The 27,162-nt window shown below is 45.6% G+C and overlaps 1 protein-coding gene across 1 annotated transcript in view; it reads left to right on the top strand.

Moving 5' to 3' along the window:
- Positions 1 to 16,107: 16,107 nt before the first annotated feature.
- LOC120050940 (traf2 and NCK-interacting protein kinase-like) overlaps positions 16,108 to 27,162 on the top strand; it is a 72,836-nt gene continuing 61,781 nt past the window's right edge. The window contains exons 1-2 of the mRNA XM_038997485.1: positions 16,108 to 16,456; positions 24,583 to 24,648. Coding sequence (XP_038853413.1) covers positions 16,400 to 16,456; positions 24,583 to 24,648 — 123 coding nt within the window. The 5' untranslated portion in view covers positions 16,108 to 16,399. The remainder of the gene's footprint in view (positions 16,457 to 24,582; positions 24,649 to 27,162) is intronic.

Consider the following 27,162-nt stretch of genomic DNA (forward strand, 5'->3'; position numbering starts at 1 on the left):
TAGTGTTGTGGTAGTGTTGTGGTAGTGTTTTTGTGGTGTTGTGGTAGTGATGTGGTAGTGTTGTGGTAGTGTTGTGGTAGTGTTGTTGTGGTAGTGATGTTGTGGTAGTGTTGTTGTGGTAGTGTTGTGGTAGTGTTGTGGTAGTGTTGTTGTGGTAGTGTTGTTGTGGTAGTGTTGTTGTGGTAGTGTTGTTGTGGTAGTGTTGTGGTAGTGTTGTTGTGGTAGTGATGTGGTAGTGTTGTTGTGGTGTTGATGTGGTAGTGTTGTTGTGGTGTTGTGGTAGTGTTGTTGTGGTAGTGTTGTTGTGGTGTTGATGTGGTAGTGTTGTTGTGGTGTTGTGGTAGTGTTGATGTGGTAGTGTTGTTGTAGTGTTGATGTGGTAGTGTTGTGGTAGTGTTGTTGTGGTGTTGTGGTAGTGTTGTGGTAGTGTTGTTGTGGTAGTGTTGTGGTAGTGTTGTGGTAGTGTTGTTGTGGTAGTGTTGTGGTAGTGTTGTTGTGGTAGTGTTGTGGTAGTGTTGATGTGGTAGTGTTGTGGTAGTGTTGATGTGGTAGTGTTGTTGTGGTAGTGATGTGGTAGTGTTGTTGTGGTAGTGTTGTGGTAGTGTTGTTGTGGTAGTGTTGTTGTGGTGTTGTGGTAGTGTTGTGGTAGTGTTGATGTGGTAGTGTTGTTGTGGTAGTGTTGTTGTGGTAGTGTTGATGTGGTAGTGTTGTTGTGGTAGTGTTGTGGTAGTGTTGATGTGGTAGTGTTGTTGTGGTAGTGTTGTGGTAGTGTTGTTGTGGTAGTGATGTTGTGGTGTTGTGGTAGTGTTGTTGTGGTAGTGTTGTTGTGGTGTTGATGTGGTAGTGTTGTTGTAGTGTTGTTGTGGTAGTGTTGTTGTGGTAGTGATGTTGTGGTGTTGTGGTAGTGTTGTTGTGGTAGTGATGTTGTGGTGTTGATGTGGTAGTGTTGTTGTGGTAGTGTTGTTGTGGTAGTGTTGTGATAGTGTTGTTGTGGTAGTGTTGATGTGGTAGTGTTGATGTGGTAGTGTTGTTGTGGTAGTGTTGTTGTGGTGTTGTTGTGGTAGTGTTGTTGTGGTAGTGTTGTTGTGGTAGTGATGTTGTGGTGTTGTGGTAGTGTTGATGTGGTAGTGGTTTTGTGGTAGTGATGTGGTAGTGTTGTGGTAGTGTTGTTGTGGTGTTGTTGATGTGGTGTTGATGTGGTAGTGTTGATGTGGTAGTGTTGTTGTGGTAGTGTTGATGTGGTAGTGTTGTTGTGGTAGTGTTGTTGTGGTGTTGTGGTAGTGTTGATGTGGTAGTGGTGTTGTGGTAGTGATGTGGTAGTGTTGTTGTGGTGTTGTTGTGGTAGTGTTGGTGTGGTAGTGTTGTGGTAGTGTTGATGTGGTAGTGTTGTGGTAGTGTTGTGGTAGTGTTGTTGTGGTAGTGTTGTTGTGGTAGTGATGTGGTAGTGTTGTTGTGGTAGTGATGTGGTAGTGTTGTTGTGGTAGTGATGTGGTAGTGTTGTTGTGGTAGTGATGTGGTAGTGTTGTGGTAGTGTTGTTGTGGTAGTGTTGTTGTGGTAGTGTTGATGTGGTAGTGTTGATGTGGTAGTGTTGTGGTAGTGTTGTTGTGGTAGTGTTGTGGTAGTGTTGTGGTAGTGTTGTTGTGGTAGTGATGTTGTGTTGTTGTTGTGGTAGTGTTGTGGTAGTGGTGTTGTGGTAGTGATGTGGTAGTGTTGTTGTGGTAGTGTTGATGTGGTAGTGTTGTTGTGGTAGTGTTGTGGTAGTGTTGTTGTGGTAGTGTTGTGGTAGTGTTGATGTGGTAGTGATGTGGTAGTGTTGTTGTGGTAGTGATGTGGTAGTGTTGTTGTGGTAGTGTTGTGGTAGTGTTGATGTGGTAGTGATGTGGTAGTGTTGTTGTGGTAGTGATGTGGTAGTGTTGATGTGGTAGTGTTGTGGTAGTGTTGTTGTGGTAGTGTTGTGGTAGTGTTGATGTGGTAGTGATGTGGTAGTGTTGTTGTGGTAGTGTTGATGTGGTAGTGATGTGGTAGTGTTGTTGTGGTAGTGTTGATGTGGTAGTGATGTGGTAGTGTTGTTGTGGTAGTGTTTTTTTTTTAAATAATATTTTTATTATTTTCCAATAAAAATAAAATAAAAAAGACAGCAATACAAACAATGACATTCATTGTACTGTTGAATGGGATGGCCAATTTAGAGGACAAAACAAAAGTTAACTCACACATACACAAAATAAAACAAAATCCTATTAGGTGGTACATGTATAAGAAGACAGCATATAGTCATTACAAGCAGTGTAGTTAAGCCAAAAATAAATATTGAGTGGAGTACAGCACAGAGTAGCAGCAGATCATCAGCCCAGTTATGAAGCGGGACTAGACCATTTATCCAGTATCGGCTGACATATTTTGTAAAACACTGGACTTCTATTGGAGGTGTTGTATCGAATCTTTTCCATATGTATTACATTCCCTAAATCCCGTAACCACATTTCAAATGTAGGTACAGTCTCCAATTTCCAAAATTGCAATATGAGCCTTTTGGCTAATAGAGTACAAAGAGAGACAGCTTTCCCTTCCTGGTTATTCCCATCAACTGTACCAAACAGAGCGATCAATGGGTCTGGGGCTAGAACTCTATCAAAGGCCTTAGATAAGTAATCAAAAATGAGAGCCCAGTAAGCAGGTAACTTAGGGCATGTCCAGAATAAGAGGGTCAACGTCCCCTCATCCTGCTTGCACCTCTCACACAGTGGTGAGGTGTCCGGGAATATTTTATTCAGTTTTACTTTTGAGTAGTGTAACCTGTGTATCACCTTAAACTGTACAAGGTTGTGTCTGGCATTCACTGAACTGTGGTTTATATTCCTGAGAGCTTCTATCCAGTCCTCATTTGAGATTTCTGAACCAAGTTCTTGTTCCCAAGCCCTTTTAATGGTGTCTGTGGATACCTCTATGTGGGCCTGTAGCACATCATAAAGTCTAGAGACCGACCCTTTTGAATGGGGTTTGACAAGGATCAAGCTATCTAATGTAGGACTATTTGGCTTCATGCCATACTGTGGGATATGTGTCCTTAAGAAATTACTTGCATAAATGCTTCTTTGAAATTCTGGCTGCCTTGTTATCCCATAAAAATGGAGTTACTATTGAATCCAGTTTCTTAAAATAGCTTTATGGTATGAAATTGGGTAGACATTGGAAGAGGTAAAGAAACCTGGGTAGGACAACCATTTCAATAGCGTTTATACGACCAACCAAGGAAATCACTGACAGTGATGTCAGCTTCCATCAGCTTCATGGAGGTTTGGACCTGAGACAGAGACCAGAGACTCTACACACACACACACACACACACACACACACACACACACACACACACACACACACACACACACACACATAGCACTTTCACGTTTACATAAGAAGGAAAGAAGAAAGAAGAAGAAGAAACAGAGGAGAAAAGAGTGATTAACAGTGGGTAGTTTAAGGGTTCATGTACAGAACCAGTCAAAAGTTTGGACACACCTACTCATTCCAGGGTTTTTCTTTATTTTTTTACTATTTTCTACATTGTAGAGTAATAATGAAGACATCAAAACTATGAAATAACACATATGGAATTATGTTCTTCAAAGTAGCCACCCTTTGCCTTGATGACAGCTTTGCATTTCAGTTAACAGGTGTGCCTTGTTAAAAGTTAATTTGTGGAATTTCTTTCCTTCTTAATGCGTTTGAGCCAGTTGTGTTGTGTCAAGGTAGGGTGGTATAGAGAAGATAGCCCTATTTGGTAAAAGACTAAGTCCATATTATTGCAAGAACAGCTCAAATTAGCAAAGAGAAATGACAGTCCATCATTACTTTAAGACATGAAGGTCAGTCAATCCGGAAAATTTCAAAAACTTTGAAGGTTTCTTCATGTGCAGTCGCAAAAACCATCTAGCTCTATGATGAAACTGGCTCTCATGAGGACCGCCACAGGAAAGGAAGACCCAGAGTTACCTCTGCTGCAGAGAATACGTTCATTAGAGTTAACTGCACCTCAGATTGCAGCCCAAATAATTGTTTCACAGAGTTCAAGTAACACATCTCAACATGAACTGAGCAGAGGAGACTTTGTGAATCAGGCCTTCATTGTCGAATTGCTGCAAAGAAACTACTCCTAAAGGACACCAACAAGAAGAAGAGACTTGCTTGGGCCAAGAAACACGAGCAATGGACATTAGACCAGTGGAAATCTGTCCTTTGGTCTGATGAGTCCTAATTTGAGATTTTTGGTTCCAACCGCCGTGTCTTTGTGAGACGGAGAGTAGGTGAACGGATGATCCCACTGTGAAGCATGGAGGAGGAGGTGTGATGGTGTGGGGGTGCTTTGCTGGTGACACTGTCAGTGATTTATTTAGAATTCAAGACACACTTAACCAGCATGGCTACCACAGCATTCTGCAGCGATACACCATCCCATCTGGTTTGGGCTTAGTGGGACTATCATTTGTTTTTCAACAGGACAATGACCCAACACACCTCCAGGCTGTGTAGGGGCTATTTGACCAAGAAGGAGAGTGATGGAGTGCTGCATCAGATGACCTGGCCTCCACAATCACTCGACCTCAACCCAATTGAGATGGTTTGGGATGAGTTGGACCGCAGAGTGAAGGAAAGGCAGCCAAGAAGTGCTCAGCATATGTGGGAACTCCTTCAAGACTGTTGGAAAAGCACCCTAGGTGAAGCTTTTTGCGAGAATGCCAAGAGTGTGCAACGCTGTCATCAAGGTTGGCTACGTTAAAGAATTTCAAATATAACATATATTTTGATTTGTTTAACACTTTTTTGGTTACTACATGATTCCATATGTGTTATTTCCTAGTTTTGATCTCTTAACTATTATTCTACAATGTAGAAAATAGTAAAAATAAAGAAAAACACTTGAATGAGTAGGCGTGTCCAAACTTTTGACTGGTAGTGTAATTCTGTAACATGCTCTGTGCTCTGTTCTGTAACTGTTCTGGACTGTATTCTACCACTATGCAACACTGCAAGGGCTGGAGAACTCAGACTCAGACTCCTTTGTGGGAGGTTTCAATGAAGACCTACTAAGGCCTGAGAACAATGTCAAACAGAAAAAGAGAAAGAGATATTGTTGGAACGGGAGGGAGGTGAGAGGGAATTCTGTGCCCTTGTAGTCACTTTGGTAAAGTTGATTTTAACACTCTGCCATTTATCTAACCTCTAACCCCTTACCTTAATGTCAATATGAAACCACATGAACTCAACACCATTATTGACACAGTAATGTTAATGCAGTATTCCTTATCTTTACATTCCTCATCCTCATTCTGTGGATTCCAGACTATGACCTTAATGAGCTGTTTCTATTAGTGGTCTCTAGAGGCCTGGACACCCTGGACAACAGCCAAACACAAAGGGCTTTTGTCTTCCATGTTGGTGTGTTCTGTATGATGGGACGGCATGTAGCCTAGTGGTTAGAGTGTTGGGCCAGTAACCGAAAGGTTGCTAGATTGAATCCCCGAGCTGACGAGGTATAAATATATCGGTCTGCCCATGAACAAGGCAGTTAACCCGCTGTTCCTAGGCCGTCATTGAAAATAAGAATTTGTTCTTAACTGTTAAACACTATTATTGCACACAGACTGAGTTCATGCAACTTATTATGTGACTTGTTAAGCACATTTGTACTCCTGAACTTATGTAGTCTTGCCATAACAAATGGGTTGAATACTTATTGACTCAAGACATTTCACCTTTTCATTTTTAATACATTTGTAATAATTTTGAAAAACATAATTCCACTTTGACATTATTGGGTATTGTGTGTAGGCCAGTGACAAAAGTATTTGTTTAATCCATTTTAAATTCAGTCTGTAACACTTTCTGAAGGCACTGTATATATTACCATTAGTATATTACCATGCGTATTTATATGTTCTTGCTACCAGTCACTTTTTTCAGCCCTGTTTATATGAAGGCCTATATTCGCCTATGACACATACAGTGACACTCCTGCACACTCACACTAACACCAACACACACTCACCAACACACACTCACCAACACACACTCACCAACACACACTCACCAACACACACTCACCAACACACACTCACCAACACATACTCACCAACACACACTCACCCACCACTTATGCTGCTGCCATACTGTTTATTATTATTATTATTGTTGTTATTAATCTTGCTACCAGTCACTTTCTCCTAATCCTTGGCTACATGTACATATCTACCTCTATACTCCAGTATCCCTGGCTACATGTACATATCTACCTCTATACTCCAGTATCCCTGCACATGTACATATCTACATCTATACTCCAGTATCCCTGGCTACATGTACATATCTACCTCTATACTCCAGTATCCCTGGCTACATGTACATATCTACCTCTATACTCCAGTATCCTTGGCTACATGTACATATCTACCTCTATACTCCAGTATCCCTGACTACATGTACATATCTACCTCTCTACTCCAGTATCCCTGGCTACATGTACATATCTACATCTATACTCCAGTATCCTTGGCTACATGTACATATCTACCTCTATACTCCAGTATCCTTGGCTACATGTACATATCTACCTCTATACTCCAGTATTCCTGACTACATGTACATATCTACCTCTATACTCCAGTATCCCTGGCTACATGTACATATCTACCTCTATACTCCAGTATCCTTGGCTACATGTACATATCTACCTCTATACTCCAGTATCCTTGGCTACATGTACATATCTACCTCTATACTCCAGTATCCCTGGCTACATGTACATATCTACCTCTATACTCCAGTATCCTTGGCTACATGTACATATCTACCTCTATACTCCAGTATCCCTGGCTACATGTACATATCTACCTCTCTACTCCAGTATTCCTGACTACATGTACATATCTACCTCTCTACTCCAGTATCCCTGACTACATGTACATATCTACATCTATACTCCAGTATCCCTGACTATGTCACGTCCTGACCATAGTTCTTATGTGTTTTGCTTGTTTAGTGTTGGTCAGGACGTGAGCTGGGTGGGAATTCTATGTTGTGTGTCTAGTTTGTCTGTTTCTATGTTCAGCCTAATATGGTTCTCAATCAGAGGCAGCTGTCTATCGTTGTCCCTGATTGAGAATCATATATAGGTGGCTTGTTTTGTGTTGGGGGTTTGTGGGTGATTGTTTCCTGTCTCTGTGTTTGTGTTCTGCAACAGATAGGTCTGTCTCGGTTTTCACATTTGTTATTTTGTATTTTGTATAGTGTTCACGTATTCGTCTCTTTGTTTATTAAATATGTTGAACACTAGCCGCGCTGCATTTTGGTCCTCTCCTTCACCAATGGAAGAAAACCGTTACAGAATCACCCACCAAACTAGGACCAAGCAGCGTGGCAACGGGCAGCAGCGACAGCAGCGACAGCATCGGGACCAGGAGAAATGGACTTGGGAGGACGTTTTGGACGGCAAGGGTTGCTACACATGGGAGGAGATCCTGGCTGGAAAGGATCGCCTCCCATGGGAACAGCTGGAGGCAGCTAGGAGAGCAGAGGCAACCGGAGAGAGGAACCGGCGTTATGAAGGTACGCGGCTAGCACGGAAACCCGAGAAGAAATCCCAAACATTTCTTGGGGGGAGGCTAAAGGGTAGTGTGGCGAAGTCAGGTAGGAGACCTGCGCCCACTTCTCATGCTTACCTTGAAGAGCGGGAGTACGGGCAGACACCGTGTTATGCGGAAGAGCGCACGGTGTCTCCTGTACGTGTGCATAGCCCGGTGCAGGTTATTCCACCTCCCCGCACTGGCCGGGCTAGATTGAGCGTTGAGCCAAGTTCCATGAAGCCGGCTCAACATATCTGGCCTCCAGTACGTCTCCTCGGGCCGGTGTACATGGCACCAGCCTTACGCATGGTGTCCCCGGTTCGCCTACACAGCCCAGTGCGGGTTATTCCACCTCCCCGCATTGGTCGGGCTACGGGGAGCATGCAACCAGGTAAGGTTGGGCAGGCTCAGTGCTCAAGGGAGCCAGTACGCCTGCACGGTCCGGTATATCCGGCGCCACCTTCCCGCCCCAGCCCAGTACCTCCAGTTCCAGCACCCCGCACTCGCCTTATGGTGCGTGGCCCCAGCCCAGTACCACCAGTGCCTACACCACGCACCAGGCTTCCAGTGCGTCTCCAGAGCCCTGTTCCTCCTCCACGCACTCTCCCTATGGTGCGTTTCTCCAGCCCAGTACCTCCAGTTCCGGCACCACGCACCAAGCCTCCTGTGCGTCTCCAGAGCCCTGTACGCACTGTTCCTTCTCCCCGCACTCGCCCTGAGGTGCGTGCCCTCAGCCCGGTACCTCCAGTTCCGGTACCACGCACCAGGCCTATAGTGCGCCTCGAGAGTCCAGTGTGCCCTGTTCCTGTTCCCCGCACTAGCCTTGAGGTGCGTGTCTCCAGTCCGGTACCACCAGTTCCGACACCACGCACCAGGCCTACTGTGCGCCTCAGCAGGTCAGAGTCGGCCGTCTGCCCAACGCCGCCTGCACTGCTCGTCTGCCCAGCGCCGTCTGAGCCATCTGCCTGCCCAGCGCCGTCTGAGCCATCTGCCTGCCCAGCGCCGTCTGAGCCATCCGCCTGCCCAGCGCCGTCTGAGCCATCCGCCTGCCCAGCGCCGTCTGAGCCATCCGCCTGCCCAGCGTCGTCTGAGCCATCCGCCTGCCCAGCGTCGTCTGAGCCATCCGCCTGCCCAGCGTCGTCTGAGCCATCCGCCTGCCCAGCGTCGTCTGAGCCATCCGCCTGCCCAGCGTCGTCTGAGCCATCCGTCTGCCCAGCGTCGTCTGAGCCATCCGTCTGCCCAGCGTCGTCTGAGCCATCCGTCTGCCCAGCGTCGTCTGAGCCATCCGTCTGCCCAGCGTCGTCTGAGCCATCCGTCTGCCCAGCGTCGTCTGAGCCATCCGTCTGCCCAGCTCCGTTAGAGCCGGCCGTCTGTCCCGAGCCGTTAGAGCCGTCCGTCAGTCAGGAGCCGCTAGAGCCGTCCGTCAGTCAGGAGCCACTAGAGCCGTCCGTCAGTCAGGAGCCGCCAGAGCCGTCCGTCAGTCAGGAGCCGCCAGAGCCGTCCGTCAGTCAGGAGCCGCCAGAGCCGCCAGCCAGTCAGGAGCCGCCAGAGCCGCCAGCCAGTCAGGAGCCGCCAGAGCCGCCAGCCAGTCAGGAGCCGCCAGAGCCGCCAGCCAGTCAGGAGCCGCCAGAGCCGCCAGCCAGTCAGGAGCCGCCAGAGCCGCCAGCCAGTCAGGAGCCGCCAGAGCCGCCAGCCAGTCAGGAGCCGCCAGCCAGTCAGGAGCTGCCAGAGCAGCCAGCCAGTCAGGAGCTGCCAGAGCCGCCAGCCAGTCAGGAGCTGCCAGAGCCGCCAGCCAGTCATGAGCCGCCAGCCAGTCATGAGCTGCCCTCCAGTCATGAGCTGCCCTCCAGTCATGAGCTGCCCTCCAGTCATGAGCTGCCCCTCAGTCCGGAGCTGCCCCTCAGTCCGGAGCTGCCCCTCAGTCCGGAGCTGCCAGTAGTCCGGAGCTGCCCTTCAGTCCAGAGCTGCCCTTCAGTCCGTAGTTGCCCCTCTGTCCTGAGCTACCTCTCTGTCCTGAGCTACCTCTCTGTCCTGAGCTACCTCTCTGTCCTGAGCTACCTCTCTGTCCTGAGCTATCTCCTCTATCTAGGGGGGACCGTTGTGAAGGTTCCTAGACCAGGGTCGGGGGCGAGGGTCGCCACTCAAAGGACGCTAAGGAGGGGGACAAAGACAATGGTGGAGTGGTGTCCTCGTCCTGCGCCGGAGCCGCCACCGCGGACAGATGCCCACCCAGACCCTCCCCGTGAGTTTTAGGGGTGCGTTCGGAGTCCGCACCTCAGGAGGGGGGTACTGTCACGTCCTGACCATAGTTCTTATGTGTTTTGCTTGTTTAGTGTTGGTCAGGACGTGAGCTGGGTGGGAATTCTATGTTGTGTGTCTAGTTTGTCTGTTTCTATGTTCAGCCTAATATGGTTATCAATCAGAGGCAGCTGTCTATCGTTGTCCCTGATTGAGAATCATATATAGGTGGCTTGTTTTGTGTTGGGGGTTTGTGGGTGATTGTTTCCTGTCTCTGTGTTTGTGTTCTGCACCAGATAGGTCTGTCTCGGTTTTCACATTTGTTATTTTGTATTTTGTATAGTGTTCACGTATTCGTCTCTTTGTTTATTAAATATGTTGAACACTAGCCGCGCTGCATTTTGGTCCTCTCCTTCACCAATGGAAGAAAACCGTTACAGACTACATGTACATATTTACCTCTATACTCCAGTATCCCTGGCTACATGTACATATCTACCTCTATACTCCAGTATCCCTGGCTACATGTACATATCTACATCTATACTCCAGTATCCCTGGCTACATATACATATCTACCTCTATACTCCAGTATCCCTAGCTACATGTACATATCTACCTCTCTACTCCAGTATCCCTGACTACATGTACATATCTACCTCTCTACTCCAGTATCCCTGCACATGTACATTTGGTACTGGCACTGACCCTACTGTAGCGTCCTCTCTTATTTCTTATTTCTCATGGTTTTATTTTTTATTCATTATACTATTTTGATATTGAACACTGCACTGTTGGGTATGGCTGGCAAGTTAAGCTTTTCACTGTACTTGTGCATGTAACAAATAAAACTCTGTCCCCCTCACTGTCCTTTTATCTCTGTCCCCCTCTCTCTCTCTGTCCTTTTATCTCTGTCCCCCTCTCTCTTTCTGTCCTTTTCTCTCTGTTCCCCTCTCTCTTTCTGTCATTTTCTCTCTGTTCCCCTCTCTCTCTCTGTCCTTTTCTATCTGTCCCCCTCTCTCTCTCACTGTCCTTTTCTCTCTGTCCCCCTCTCTCTCTCATTGTTCCTTTCTCTCTGTGTTCCCCTCTCTCTCACTGTCCTTTTCTCTCTGTCCCCCTCTCTCTCTCATTGTTCCTTTCTCTCTCTGTTCCCCTCTCTCTCTCTGTCCTTTTCTCTCTGTTCCCCTCTCTCTCTCACTGTCCTTTTCTCTCTGTCCCCCTCTCTCTCACTGTCCTTTTCTCTCTGTCCCCCTCTCTCTCTCATTGTTCCTTTCTCTCTCTGTTCCCCTCTCTCTCTCACTGTCCTTTTCTCTCTGTCCCCCTCTCTCTCTCATTGTTCCTTTCTCTCTGTGTTCCCCTCTCTCTCACTGTCCTTTTCTCTCTGTTCCCCTCTCTCTCTCATTGTTCCTTTCTCTCTCTGTTCCCCTCTCTCTCTCTGTCCTTTTCTCTCTGTTCCCCTCTCTCTCTCACTGTCCTTTTCTCTCTGTCCCCCTCTCTCTCTCACTATCCTTTTCTCTCTGTCCCCCTCTCTCTCTCATTGTTCCTTTCTCTCTGTGTTCCCCTCTCTCTCTCACTGTCCTTTTCTCTCTGTCCCCCTCTCTCTCTCATTGTTCCTTTCTCTCTGTGTTCCCCTCTCTCTCTCTCACTGTCCTTTTCTCTCTGTCCCCCTCTCTCTCATTGTTCCTTTCTCTCTGTGTTCCCCTCTCTCTCACTGTCCCTCTCTCTCACTGTCCCTCTCTCTCACTGTCCCTCTCTCTCTGTCCCCCTCTCTCTCACTGTCCTTTTCTTTATTTTCTCTGTCCCGTCTTTGTCCAACTCTCCATTTCTCTCTTTCATTGGCCTGTTTCTATGAACTGCACGATTTGCACAGACTGTTCATGCCTTATAACAAATCCCAAATAATGAACTATCATATACTTAATTATATGTGCGTTGATGAGATGTTAACTATTAAACACATTTGATTTCACTGTCTATTATTTATCTATTTCTTCTTTATTGAACCAGGTGAGTCAGTTGATGACCTGGCCAGAGGCCAAAACGTCGCAATGAAGAACTCTGTCTTTCTGTCTGTCTGAAGAACATGATTGTTGGAGTTATTCTTCCCAGGGGTGAACAGTTCAACATGTCTCCCCTCAAGACCTGTATAATCAGCCCTGATCTCTTTCACGGTCCCTCTCCGCCTCTTGTCTGCCTGCCCAGTTCGACAGAGGAATCATTAGTATCTGAATTAATGCTCCGGATTACAGAACTCTGACTGGGGACAAAACATTAGGAACACCTGCTCTTTCCATGACAGACTGACCAGGTGAATCCAGGTGAGAGCTATGATCCCTTATTGATGTCACCTGTTAAATCTACATCATTCAGTGTAGATGAAGGGGAGGAGACAGGTTAAAGAAGGATTTTTAAGCCTTGAGACAATTGAGATACGGATTGTGTATGTGCCATTCAGAGGGTGAATAGGCAAGACAAAATATTTAAGTGCCTTTGAACGGGTTATGGTAGTAGGTGCCAGGCGCACCGGTTTGAGTGTGTCAAGAACCGCAGTGCTGCTGGATTTTTCAACATGGGCCAGCATCCGTGTGGAACGCTTTCGACACCTTGTAGTCTATGTCCTGACGAATTGAGGCTGTTCTGAGGGTAAACGTGGGTGCAAGTCAATATTAGGAGGGTGTTCCTAATGTTTTGTACACTTAGTGTAAATGCATGACCCACAGACGCATATACCCAACCAGTGTGGACTGCAGATGTTCACAGTGAACTAACACCAGTACTTCCTACCAGCTCTCACAGTCACGTCAGAATCAGACATTCATCCATGTTTCTCAAATGTCAAATTCTGGTGTGTTTAAGGTTAGGTTTAAGTTCAGGCATTAAGTCTGGTTTGGGATAGGCTTAAAACCAACATATCAAAAGCAACTTTCTATTACTGAATTCGAACTTGCAAACTTTGAAATCAGAGATAGATGTTTACGCCCATCCACAACACCGAAACCTACTTGAAGATAAGAGCGCTCACTGTTGCTCCTAGTGGCCGGTTTCCACGTTATCTCGCGATGTCCTCAGACATGGATGGATGTCGAATACTGACTTGTATCACGGGAGACCTAGCTGACATGGATGGATGTCGAATACTGACTTGTATCACGGGAGACCTAGCTGACATGGATGGATGTCGAATACTGACTTGTATCACGGGAGACCTAGCTGACATGGATGGATGTCGAATATTGACTTGTATCACGGGAGACCTAGCTGACATGGATGGATGTCGAATACTGACTTGTATCACAGGAGACCTAGCTGACATGGATGGATGTCGAATATTGACTTGTATCACAGGAGACCTAGCTGACATGGATGGATGTCGAATACTGACTTGTATCACGGGAGACCTAGCTGACATGGATGGATGTCGAATACTGACTTGTATCACGGGAGACCTAGCTGACATGGATGGATGTCGAATACTGACTTGTATCACGGGAGACCTAGCTGACATGGATGGATGTCGAATACTGACTTGTATCACGGGAGACCTAGCTGACATGGATGGATGTCGAATACTGACTTGTATCACGGGAGACCTAGCTGACATGGATGGATGTCGAATACTGACTTGTATCACGGGAGACCTAGCTGACATGGATGGATGTCGAATACTGACTTGTATCACGGGAGACCTAGCTGACATGGATGGATGTCGAATACTGACTTGTATCACGGGAGACCTAGCTGACATGGATGGATGTCGAATACTGACTTGTATCACGGGAGACCTAGCTGACATGGATGGATGTCGAATACTGACTTGTATCACGGGAGACCTAGCTGACATGGATGGATGTCGAATACTGACTTGTATCACGGGAGACCTAGCTGACATGGATGGATGTCGAATACTGACTTGTATCACGGGAGACCTAGCTGACATGGATGGATGTCGAATACTGACTTGTATCACGGGAGACCTAGCTGACATGGATGGATGTCGAATACTGACTTGTATCACGGGAGACCTAGCTGACATGGATGGATGTCGAATACTGACTTGTATCACGGGAGACCTAGCTGACATGGATGGATGTCGAATACTGACTTGTATCACGGGAGACCTAGCTGACATGGATGGATGTCGAATACTGACTTGTATCACGGGAGACCTAGCTGACATGGATGGATGTCGAATACTGACTTGTATCACGGGAGACCTAGCTGACATGGATGGATGTCGAATACTGACTTGTATCACGGGAGACCTAGCTGACATGGATGGATGTCGAATACTGACTTGTATCACGGGAGACCTAGCTGACATGGATGGATGTCGAATACTGACTTGTATCACGGGAGACCTAGCTGACATGGATGGATGTCGAATACTGACTTGTATCACGGGAGACCTAGCTGACATGGATGGATGTCGAATACTGACTTGTATCACGGGAGACCTAGCTGACATGGATGGATGTCGAATACTGACTTGTATCACGGGAGACCTAGCTGACATGGATGGATGTCGAATACTGACTTGTATCACAGGAGACCTAGCTGACATGGATGGATGTCGAATACTGACTTGTATCACGGGAGACCTAGCTGACATGGATGGATGTCGAATACTGACTTGTATCACAGGAGACCTAGCTGACATGGATGGATGTCGAATACTGACTTGTATCACGGGAGACCTAGCTGACATGGATGGATGTCGAATATTGACTTGTATCACAGGAGACCTAGCTGACATGGATGGATGTCGAATACTGACTTGTATCACGGGAGACCTAGCTGACATGGATGGATGTCGAATATTGACTTGTATCACGGGAGACCTAGCTGACATGGATGGATGTCGAATACTGACTTGTATCACAGGAGACCTAGCTGACATGGATGGATGTCGAATACTGACTTGTATCACAGGAGACCTAGCTGACATGGATGGATGTCGAATACTGACTTGTATCACGGGAGACCTAGCTGACATGGATGGATGTCGAATACTGACTTGTATCACGGGAGACCTAGCTGACATGGATGGATGTCGAATACTGACTTGTATCACGGGAGACCTAGCTGACATGGATGGATGTCGAATACTGACTTGTATCACGGGAGACCTAGCTGACATGGATGGATGTCGAATACTGACTTGTATCACGGGAGACCTAGCTGACATGGATGGATGTCGAATACTGACTTGTATCACAGGAGACCTAGCAGCGTACTTGACTTTCCCCCCTACTAGCTCTGACTTTGCTGATAGCTACTTTACTGAAGAAAAATGTACTTACTGTGATATATGGTTATGACTAAAATGTCAAATGTAAAAATGTAGTAGTTGACTTATTCACACACACACACACACTCCTGTTACAGTCACTCTTCTAGAATGCTAGAAATGTCCCTCTCCTCGTGTGTGTATGACTAAAAACGGACTTTCAGTGTTCCTCCCTCTTTAACCCATAACATTCTAAGCGGTTGGAGAGGAGGGGGGCAGTTTCCGGATCTTTCCTGTGTCTCTCAGATATAGGGCAGACACTTCAGAACAAACAGCCTTTTGATCCTTTTTTTGGGGGGGGGGACTATCTGTTGTTCCATGGTGTTTATCTGTTAGTCAATGCGTTCGTCTGGGCTATTAGCAGTAAGGCCACATTCATTGTTTCATCAAATAATATTTGTTATCTTATAAAAATATATATCTAAATCAAATAGGTAAATGGTCCTTGGTATGACCTTGTTAAGGTGCACAACAGTGAACACCAGTTTGTCATGTGCATATCACACACTCAAATCTTCACTAGAATTAGTTTTGCAGTCAGGAATTGAGAATAGTCTTCAGCATACAAGACACACAGTTTTAAAAAGTTGAGCGATGATGATGATGATGGTGAAGGTGGTGATTCTGTTACTGCTGAGGATGATATTAATGATGATGAGGATCTTGATGATGATATATATAAGCTACATGTGTGGAGATGCAGCAGGAGACACAAAGCGATAAGAAGACTAAGGAAATTATCCGTTTTATGGCACTTTAGACTGAAGATACAATTAACCTTTCATGTGGAGGAGGGGGCTTTTTCATATCTGTCCCACACACGCGTGCATGTGACATTGTGGGCGTCCCTGTTTTCAGGAGACCCGCCCGCTGCTCGTGCAGCCAGGCCAATCCCGTGAGCGCGAGACTACCCCGTTCCGGGGCGCTTTGCATTCTCTCGCTGTGTGTGTGTGTGTATACAGTGTGTATGCAGCTGTGCTCTCTTGCAGAGTGTGTTTTTTCACCATCCTCCGGTGGAGGGGGCCCGTGCAACCGACTACAGCATGTAGGACCTGGATCACCTCGGTGTCTCGAGACGCGTTCCCCCGGGATTAAACGGAAAAACGGATTATATTATCCATTGTTTATGGACTATTATTAACGGACGCCAAACAGGGATCTAACGGGGGATTTTAACAACTGGATAAGGGAGGGGAGAGGGGGGTTCTCCTCGGTAAATGAGCGGAGAGGAAGCTTCCATTTTGAGAGAGAATCATGGCGAGCGACTCCCCGGCCCGGAGTCTGGATGAGATAGACCTGTCAGCACTACGGGTAAAGCGCGCGTGTGTGTGTGATAAAATGGGCACTGTATGAATGAGACGTTTTCTCGAGCACTTGCCCCATCCCCCGTTAACGACTGCCTCTTTGCGCCGACTGTGTGGTTGTGGTTGTGTTTGGCGTCATCGAGCCGTCGTTACCTGCCATGCATCCGCTGATCAGATCATTGATTTAGATCAACTGATGTATGCTGGGGTGGCAGCTCCCTCCCACGCGCGTTACAACCTCAGAAAGCCTTTTTCTCGCAACAATTGGAACGTGATGTAATAGGCCCCTCTGTCTGTATTTGTGTCTAATAGGCCCTTCTGTCTGTGTTTGTGTCTAATAGGCCCCTCTGTCTGTATTTGTGGCAGATGTTGAGCTATCTGTCGCGCGGCATCACACACAGTTTAATTATATTAGAGAACAGCAGAAACTGGTTGTGTGATTTTTGTAGCACTCTGATGTGTGTGCGTTTGCATCCTCTAGGACAGGAATACCCAACGGCATCCTCTAGGACAGGAATACCCAACGAGCTCCGGAGCCTGCTGCCTTTCTGTTCCACCTGATCATTAATTGCACCCACCTGGTGTCCCAGGTCTAAATCGGTCCCTGATTAGACGGGAGCAACGAAAAGCAGTGGGATTGGCTTCGAGATCGAGTTCAGTTTGAGGGCTCTAAGACAGTTGTCACCCCCCCCCCCCCCCACAAGCAAAGGAAATGTAAGACCACTGTTCTTTGTGCTGTGTGTTTTGACAGCCTCTGTAGTCTTACATAGTCATTACAGGCAGGTCGTTACGCAACAGGATCTTACCAGCAGCAGCAGGCTCAAGCCCCAACATGACAGGCAGGAGCGACTGTGTGTGTGTGTGTCTGTATGTATGTGTGTTAGATTACATTCTTGTCATATGGCTGTGAATGATGCACGTACTATGTAAACACGCATACATACACATTTGCGGTATCTGGATTGTAGAAATCTGGCACGTCCAACATCACGTTGACTCATTCATCCTCTCTCGAGAAATGGAGTTAAACAATTTGCCGCTTCTCAGCTCTTCTCTCTCTCTAATAGATGTATGACAGTTATTACCCACACTGCTGGCCTCTTGAGCTTTCGTCCAGATCTGCGGTGCGATTGGAAATTAGGTCACCTAGATGCAGAGAGCTGGGGAGCAGCACACTACCCACGGTGGAGGATTTCCTTTTCCTGTCTTCCCTGGCCTCACTTCCCCTAATCAAATTGTATTTGTCACATACACATGGTTAGCAGATGTTAATGCGAGTGTAGCGAAATGCTTGTGCTTCTAATTCCGACAGACAGTGCAGTAATATCTAACCTAACAATTTCACAACTACCTTATACACACAAGTGTAAAGGAATGAATAAGAATATGTACATAAAAATATATGAATGAGCGATGGCCGAACGGCATAGGCAAGATGCAGTAGATGGTATAGAGTACAGTATATACATTTGAGATGAGTAATGTAGGGTATGTAAACATTATATAAAGTGGCATTGTTTAAAGTGGCTAGTGATACATTTATTACATCCATTTTTTTATTATTATAGTGGCTAGAGATGAGTCAGTGTGTTGGCAGCAGCCACTCAATGTTAGTGATGGCTGTTTAACAGTCTGATGGCCTTGAGATAGAAGCTGTTTTTCAGTCTCTCGGTCCCAGCTTTGATGCACCTGTACTGACCTCGCCTTCTGGATGATAGTGGGGTGAACAGGCAGTGGCTTGGGTGGTTGTTGTCCTTGATGATCTTTTTGGCCTTCCTGTGACATCGGGTGGTGTAGGTGTCCTGGAGGGCAGGTAGTTTGCCCCCAGTGATGCGTTGTGCAGACCTCACTACCCTCTGGAGAGCCTTACGGTTGTGACCAGGGATCATCAACTAGATACAGCTGCGGGACCATTTTTCTTGAGCGGATGTTTGGGCTGGCGGGACATAATTACAAATAATTTGTAGACTACAAATTGACCGCAAGAAGCCCAAACAGATATTTGACTAAAACATAATTTCAAACCTTACTTACATTTGTATACGATTACGTCTCTCTATTATGCGTGGGAATACTTGCGAAAAGATGAAAAATAAAAATCACCTGAAGTTGATTTCCTGTTTTTTTTTTAATGTCCAACATTGAAATTCAACAAAAACTTGGGGGCCAAATAAATAATAAAAACACCCATGGCCCAAATTCAGCCCGTGGGCCACCAGGTCTGGAACCCAGCTAGGGCTATACCGGTATTAATGCACGGACCAGTTTGAGTTTTACTTTATCTTCTATAAAGGTATTTGAATGTAAGGTTTGTTAAACGTGATAAGCCGTGTGTAACGTCCATTTTTAGAGTTTACTTTCGCTACTTGAGTCATCTCTCTCTCCATGCCGCTTTCCACACATAACTGGCCCCGCCCCCTGTCACTCAAGGAGCTCATTTGTTTTTCCTCGACCAGGAGACACTTGCGGGGATGCACTGATATGACATTTTTGGCCGATATCCGATATTTTCCTTGCCAAAAAAACGGATACAGATAACCAATTTTTATTTTTTTAAAGCGCACTTTTAAGCATTCTTGTACAGTTAAGTAGTTGAAACACACACACACACTGATCAAAAAGTTATTTTGCTGGCATTTACATATATCTCGTTATGAGTAAAACATAATCAAAACCTATTTCTTCCACTTACTTGCTGTTTCGTTGTTCATTTGTTCAGTCGTTTCATTCTCAACCAGGATTTCATCATACATGTCAAGCAATGACGTTTCAACTCTGTCTGTCCGTGGCCTCTTCTGTCGTGGGTCCTCTTCCTCGGTGTGTACTGTCACTGTGTCCGTTTCCATCTTGTCCAGATGTGTCTAGTGTTACCGGTGTGAAATGGCTAGCTAGTTAGCAGGGTGCGCGCTAATAGTGTTTCAGTCGGTGATGTCACTTGCTCTGAGACCTTGAAATAGTTGTTCCCTTTGCTCTGCAAGGGGCACGGCTTTTGTGGAGCGATGGGTAACGATGCTTCGTGGGAGACAGTCGTTGATGTGTGCAGAGGGTCCCTGGTTCGAGCCCGGAGAGGGACGGAAGCTATACTGTTACACTAACATTTCACGTGAACTCTGTTTCTTGTCTGCATCGAAGTAGCGGTCCTTGTACCTAGCATCGAACATGGTGGCGACACAGTAAAGAAGCTCAGAGAGAATGCCACCAAATCGCTTGTTCACAGCCTCTAGTAGAGTACTTTTCCAAGTTTACCACACGGTCTGTGTCAGCAGTTCTGTTGAGCAGGCGTTTCAATGCCATGACAGAGAGTATCACGTCTGCTGCAGACGCAGTTGATGAGCTTATGTCTCGAGTCAGTTGTTCGAATGGAGCTAGGAGTGTGTTCATGGTTTCAATGAGAGTCCACTGGTTTGTACTGATTGTTACAGGTAACTCGTAGTCGGCTGCGTACACGCCAAGCACTCATTTTTGTTCCAGCAGGCTCTCCATCATGTAAAAAGTGCTGTTCCATGTGGTGGAAACGTCTAGCTTAAGCCTTTTCGTTTTCACTCCAAGCTGCTCCTCTATTGCTTGCAAGCGGCTGTATGCTAGCTGTTTGCTAGCTGTATGCTAGCTGTGAGTCTTTAAAATGACCCACTAACTTCCTACCTGTTGCCACTGTGGCAGATATGCACGGCAAACTGGTGACTCCGCATTCTTCCAAAGCCTTTGTCATGTTACGTGCATTATCACGTAGCACAGTGTGTACTTTGTTCTTGGGGATTTTCCAAGTTTCAAACATGTTCTCAAATGCCATTGAAATTGCAGCAGCGGTATGAGAACCAGCACATTCTTGAGCAAATACGGCTTACCGAGAAACTGTGTATCCCTAATGACAACGATGGTGTTTTCACTTTGCGTCTTAATATAAATCCATTAGTGTTCTATAATTACACAATTAGTTTGTTTCTTACATCTGCAAACAGCTAGGTTGTCTTTTCTTAGCAAGTTGGGCGTTGGGAGTCAGATGAAACGTAATTAGCTATACAGCCTGATAATATCAGTGATGGTGTAGAACTAAATCAGCATGTTGTTTGTGCAACAGTACCTTCTAAATCAAAGAGGATTATGCATGAATATGTTAGCTACATGAAGTACACTAAAGTGTGTGGACACCCCTTCAAATTAGTGGATTCTGCTATTTCGGCCACACCTGTTGCTTACAGGTATATAATTGAGCATACAGCCATGCAAACTCCATAGACAAACATTGGCAGTTGAATGGCCTTACTGAAGAGCTCAGTGACTTTCAACGTGGCACCGTCATACCTTCATACCACCTTTCCAACAAGTCAGTTCGTCAAATGTCTTCCCTGCTGACTGCCTGGTCAACTGTAAGTGCTGTAATTGTAAAGTGGGAACGTCTAGCAGCAACAACGGCTCAGCTGCGAAGTGGTAGTCCACACAAGCTCACAGAATGGGACCACCGAGTGCTGAAGCACGTAACTCACTACCGAGTACCAAACTGCCCCTGGAAGCAACGTCAACGCAAGAACTGTTCGTCTGGAGCTTCATGAAATGGTCTGGGGCTGTTTTTCATGGTTTGGGCTAGGCCCCAATCTTAACACTACAGCATACAATGACTTTTTAGACGAGTCTGTGCTTCCAAATTTGTGGCAACAGTTTGGGGAAGGCCCTTTCCTGTTTCAGCATGACAATGCCCCATGCACAAAGCGAGGTCCATACAGAAATTATTTGTTATGATCGGTGTGGAAGAACTTGACTGGCTTGCACAGAGCCCTGACCTCAACCCCATTGAACACCTTTGGGATGAATTGGAATGCCGACTGCGAGCCAGGCCTAATCGCCCAACATCCATGCCCGACCTCACTAATGCTCTTGTGGCTGAATGGAAACAATGTTCTAACATCTAGTGGAAAGCCTTCCCAGGAGGCTGCTATAGCAGCAAAGGGGGGGACCAACTCCATATTAATGCCCATGGTTTTTGGAATGACATGTTCGATGAGCAGGTGTCCACATAATTTTGGTCATGGAGTGTAGCTAAGAGAAAACATTCAATGTAGCTGAAGTTTATAGCGTCTAAAGTTTATTTGGTTCCTACCCTGTCACAATAACTCTTCCCTGGCATTTTAATTCATGCAACACTGTATTCAAAGTGCCCACTATTATATATATTTTTAACCTATATTTAACTAAGCAAGTCAGTTAAGAACAAATTCTTATTTACAATGACGGCCTAGGAGCAGTGGGTTAACTGCCTTGTTCAGGGGCAGAACAACAGATTTTTACCTTGTCAGCTTCGGGATTCGAACTAGCAACCTTTCGGTTACTGGCACAACACTAACCACTAGGCTACCTGCCGCCCCCTAACTATAGAATTAGAATAATCATTCTATTTCCATGATTCCAACAGTTTTGCTGTCAAAATCGCAATTGCAACATTTGGTTAAAAATAAGGCCTAGATTGTTTATCCATATCGTGCAGCCGTACGTGGCAGGGTGGAAATGCAGAAATTGTTTTGTGTTGAAGTCTAATTGAACAGTATGAAACAATCAGAATGGAGAAAGACTCATTGAAATCACTTAAAATGGATGTGTTGCCACCATGGGATCACTCACTACCCATAAAGCACCTTAGGATCACTCACTACTCATAAAGCACCTTAGGATCACTCACTACCCATAAAGCACCTTAGGATCACTCACTACTCATAAAGCACCTTAGGATCACTCACTACCCATAAAGCACCCTAGGATCACTCACTACCCATAAAGCACCTTAGGATCACTCACTACTCATAAAGCACCTTAGGATCACTCACTACTCATAAAGCACCTTAGGATCACTCACTACCCATAAAGCACCTTAGGATCACTCACTACTCATAAAGCACCTTAGGATCACTCACTACTCATAAAGCACCTTAGGATCACTCACTACCCATAAAGCACCTTAGGATCACTCACTACCCATAAAGCACCTTAGGATCACTCACTACTCATAAAGCACCTTAGGATCACTCACTACCCATAAAGCACCTTAGGATCACTCACTACCCATAAAGCACCTTAGGATCACTCACTACCCATAAAGCACCTTAGGATCACTCACTACCCATAAAGCACCTTAGGATCACTCACTACCCATAAAGCACCTTAGGATCACTCACTACCCATAAAGCACCTTAGGATCACTCACTACCCATAAAGCACCTTAGGATCACTCACTACCCATAAAGCACCTTAGGATCACTCACTACTCATAAAGCACCTTAGGATCACTCACTACCCATAAAGCACCTTAGGATCACTCACTACCCATAAAGCACCTTAGGATCACTCACTACTCATAAAGCACCTTAGGATCACTCACTACTCATAAAGCACCTTAGGATCACTCTCTACCCATAAAGCACCTTAGGATCACTCACTACCCATAAAGCACCTTAGGATCACTCACTACCCATAAAGCACCTTAGGATCACTCACTACCCATAAAGCACCTTAGGATCACTCACTACCCATAAAGCACCCTAGGATCACTCACTACCCATAAAGCACCTTAGGATCACTCACTACTCATAAAGCACCTTAGGATCACTCACTACTCATAAAGCACCTTAGGATCACTCACTACCCATAAAGCACCTTAGGATCACTCACTACCCATAAAGCACCTTAGGATCACTCACTACCCATAAAGCACCTTAGGATCACTCACTACCCATAAAGCACCTTAGGATCACTCACTACCCATAAAGCACCTTAGGATCACTCACTACCCATAAAGCACCTTAGGATCACTCACTACCCATAAAGCACCTTAGGATCACTCACTACCCATAAAGCACCTTAGGATCACTCACTACCCATAAAGCACCTTAGGATCACTCACTACCCATAAAGCACCTTAGGATCACTCACTACCCATAAAGCACCTTAGGATCACTCACTACCCATAAAGCACCTTAGGATCACTCTCTACCCATAAAGCACCTTAGGATCACTCACTACTCATAAAGCACCTTAGGATCACTCACTACCCATAAAGCACCTTAGGATCACTCACTACCCATAAAGCACCTTAGGATCACTCACTACTCATAAAGCAAATGTACAACTTTTATTATTCAAAAACATTAAATACAGTCAAATAACTTCATAAATACCGTGATAGGATATTTTGGCCATATCACCCTGCCCTACACACACAGAGAGAGAGAGAGCGCTGAGGGGATCAATAAATGAGGGGGTCAATACATTCATCAACTTCGAGACAACATAACTTGAGTGGTATAAAACAAGAAAATGAGCACAATATTCATAGATATTTACACAGACATAGGTACACAAACCCATGACTAATGCTTCCCCCTTTCTCGCTCTCTCACACACACACACACACACACACACACACACACACACACACACACACACACACACACACACACACACACACACATTAAAATATATCGATGTGAGTGGTGGTGCTAGTTGAAGGGGAGAGTGTGTGGTGGGTCTCCGCTTGTCTCTAGAGCAGTGTTCTAGGTTTAAAAGTGCTTCTGTTCGACCTTGAATAAAAAATAACTTAGATTTTTTGCAATTACCCTATGGAAGCATGTGGCTGATTCCAACTCCAGTATTCCCTACTCACTCACTCACTCACTCACTCGCACACACACACACACGTTCTATGGAGTCAGTGTACCGCTATAGATCTCTGTCCTACTGTGTGTTTGCTCGTACACACTTGTGTGTGTGGGGGGGATCAGATTCCAGAGGGTCTGAATTCTTGAGAAAATACTTTCAATGCTTGACTAACCGCTCTCTCTTTCTCCCCTCTCTCTCTTGCTCTCCTCTCTCTCTTTCTCCCCTCTCTCTCTTTCTCTCCTCTCTTTCTTGCTCTCCTCTCTCTCTCTTTCTCCCCTCTCTCTCTTTCTTCCCTCTCTCTATTTCCCCCTCTCCATTTCTCTCTCTCTCGCTCTCTCACTCTTTCTCTCTCCCTATTTTTATTTTCTCTCTCTCGCTCTCTCCATTTCTCGCTCTCTATCTCTCGCTCTCTCCATTTTTCTTGCTCTCTCTTTCTCTCTCCCTATTTCTACTTTCTGTCTCTCTCCCTATTTCTATTTCTCTCTCCAGGACCCAGCTGGTATATTTGAACTAGTGGAGTTGGTGGGAAATGGAACCTACGGTCAGGTCTACAAGGTAAGACACACCCCTCACCACACACTCAACCTATCAGACAGGAGCGTGCCTGACTCCTCCGACATGAGCTCTGATCAACCAAAAACAGGCAGGTCGGCTCTGTCACCTTCCCTTGAACTGTAACGAGTTGCCAATGAGGGGAGAGAGTTGATGAGTTTTATTTAGACATTTTTTTACTTCAGGGCACAGTCCAGAAACAACCCCTGGCATAGCCCCTAAACCCAGGCACTTGTGAGCTAGTATTTCATACCTATTCAATATACATTAAGGGTAAGGCAATTCCACAGTAACGGAATGACGCTGAGACTTCTATTCCTCACTTTAAAATGTATGCCAAACAAAACACATTGATTGCAACGTTAAACAAGCCATATAACTCTATGCAGAAAGACTACATTTAACAATTTCCACAAAGTTTTACAAAAAAACAAATATACTCGAACAGTGCAGATATAAAGTTTGGTAACAGAATGATTGTAAAATCACCCAGAGTTTTTAATGTGACCAAGTTTTCCAAAAACGGTTAAATATCTACTCAGAATTAAGATGACAAGATTTTCGCAGAAAGAATGGGGTGTCAGCTACGACATGACACCTTGAGTTAGAAAAACATATATTTTGGTTATAGAACAGGTATCAGTTCATGTGGTTGCAGTTAACTCTTTATCTGCCAATGACTTGATTTTCGCATCAAACCGCCCTGATGCACTTGTTGTGAGCTAGCTTGTGGGATTACAGCCTCAGTCGGCTGTACAGGGAGTCTGACAGACAGAGATAGGTGGTTGGTGTGAAGATGTTGGCCTGTTTGTTTCCGTGTTATCTAGCTTTTCACTAGAAGAGTGTTGTTTTGTAGGCCTCATAGCCCCTTCTCTATCTCTCTATCTCTCTCTCTGACTGGCGTGTGGGGTCTTGTCAGTAGGGTAGCAGGTAACGGTACTCAGGGGGGTCAGGAATGCGAGGAGTCTGAACCAAGGAGTGTTTATATATATATATATACACACACACACACACACACACACACACACACACACACACACACACACATAAAGTAGGAAGGATGTTTGTCTCTGTTTACCACTTCATTGTCATTCTATCAGATTCATTCTCTTATCTATATCTATGTTTCAAGTATTGTTTTATCTGTTCTACGCTGAGTGGACAAAACATTAGGAACACCTGCTCTTTCCATGACATGTACTGACCAGGTGAAAACTATGATCCCTCTCTTGTTAAAAACACATCAATCAGTGTAGATGAAGGGGAGGAAATGGGTTAAAGAAAGATTTTAAAGCCTTTAGACATAGATTGTGTATGTGTTCCATTGAGGGTGAATGAGCAAGACGAAAGATGTGTGCCTTTGAACGGGGTATGGTAGTAGGTGATAGTAGGTGGTAGTAGGTGGTAGTAGGTGGTAGTAGTTGATAGTAGGTGGTAGTAGGTGATAGTAGGTGGTGGTCGTAGGTGGTAGTAGGTGGTGGTCGTAGGTGGTGGTCGTAGGTGGTGGTAGTAGGTGGTAGTAGGTGGTAGTAGGTGATAGTAGGTGGTGGTCGTAGGTGGTAGTAGGTGGTGGTCGTAGGTGGTAGTAGGTGGTGGTCGTAGGTGGTGGTCGTAGGTGGTGGTAGTAGGTGGTGGTAGTAGGTGGTGGTAGTAGGTTGTAGTAGGTGGTAGTAGGTTGTATTAGGTGGTGGTAGTAGGTGATAGTAGGTGATAGTAGGTTGTATTAGGTGGTAGTAGGTGGTAGTAGGTGGTAGTAGGTGGTGGTAGGTGGTGGTCGTAGGTGGTAGTAGGTGGTGGTAGTAGGTGGTGGTAGTAGGTGGTGGTAGTAGGTGGTAGTAGGTGGTGGTAGTAGGTGGTGGTAGTAGGTTGTATTAGGTTGTATTAGGTGATAGTAGATGATAGTAGATGATAGTAGGTGGTATTAGGTGGTATTAGGTGATAGTAGGTGATAGTAGGTGGTATTAGGTGGTATTAGGTGGTATTAGGTGATAGTAGGTGGTATTAGGTGATAGTAGGTGGTATTAGGTGATAGTAGGTGGTATTAGGTGATAGTAGGTGATAGTAGGTGATAGTAGGTGATAGTAGGTGGTGGTAGTAGGTGGTGGTAGGTTGTATTAGGTTGTATTAGGTGGTAGTAGGTGATAGTAGGTGATAGTACGTGATAGTAGGTGGTAGTAGGTGGTGGTAGTAGGTGGTAGTAGGTGGTATTAGGTGGTGGTAGTAGGTGGTAGTAGGTGGTGGTAGTAGGTGGTAGTAGGTGGTAGTAGGTGGTAGTAGGTGGTGGTAGTAGGTGGTAGTAGGTTGTATTAGGTTGTATTAGGTGGTAGTAGGTGATAGTAGGTGATAGTAGGTGGTGGTAGGTGGTGGTAGTAGGTGGTAGTAGGTGGTAGTAGGTGGTAGTAGGTTGTATTAGATGGTATTAGGTGGTGGTAGTAGGTGGTAGTAGGTGGTAGTAGGTGGTAGTAGGTTGTATTAGGTGGTAGTAGTGGGTGGTAGTAGGTGGTAGTAGGTTGTATT

Source organism: Salvelinus namaycush, chromosome 7, assembly GCF_016432855.1.
Source record: "Salvelinus namaycush isolate Seneca chromosome 7, SaNama_1.0, whole genome shotgun sequence".
Taxonomy (NCBI): Eukaryota; Metazoa; Chordata; class Actinopteri; order Salmoniformes; family Salmonidae; genus Salvelinus; species Salvelinus namaycush.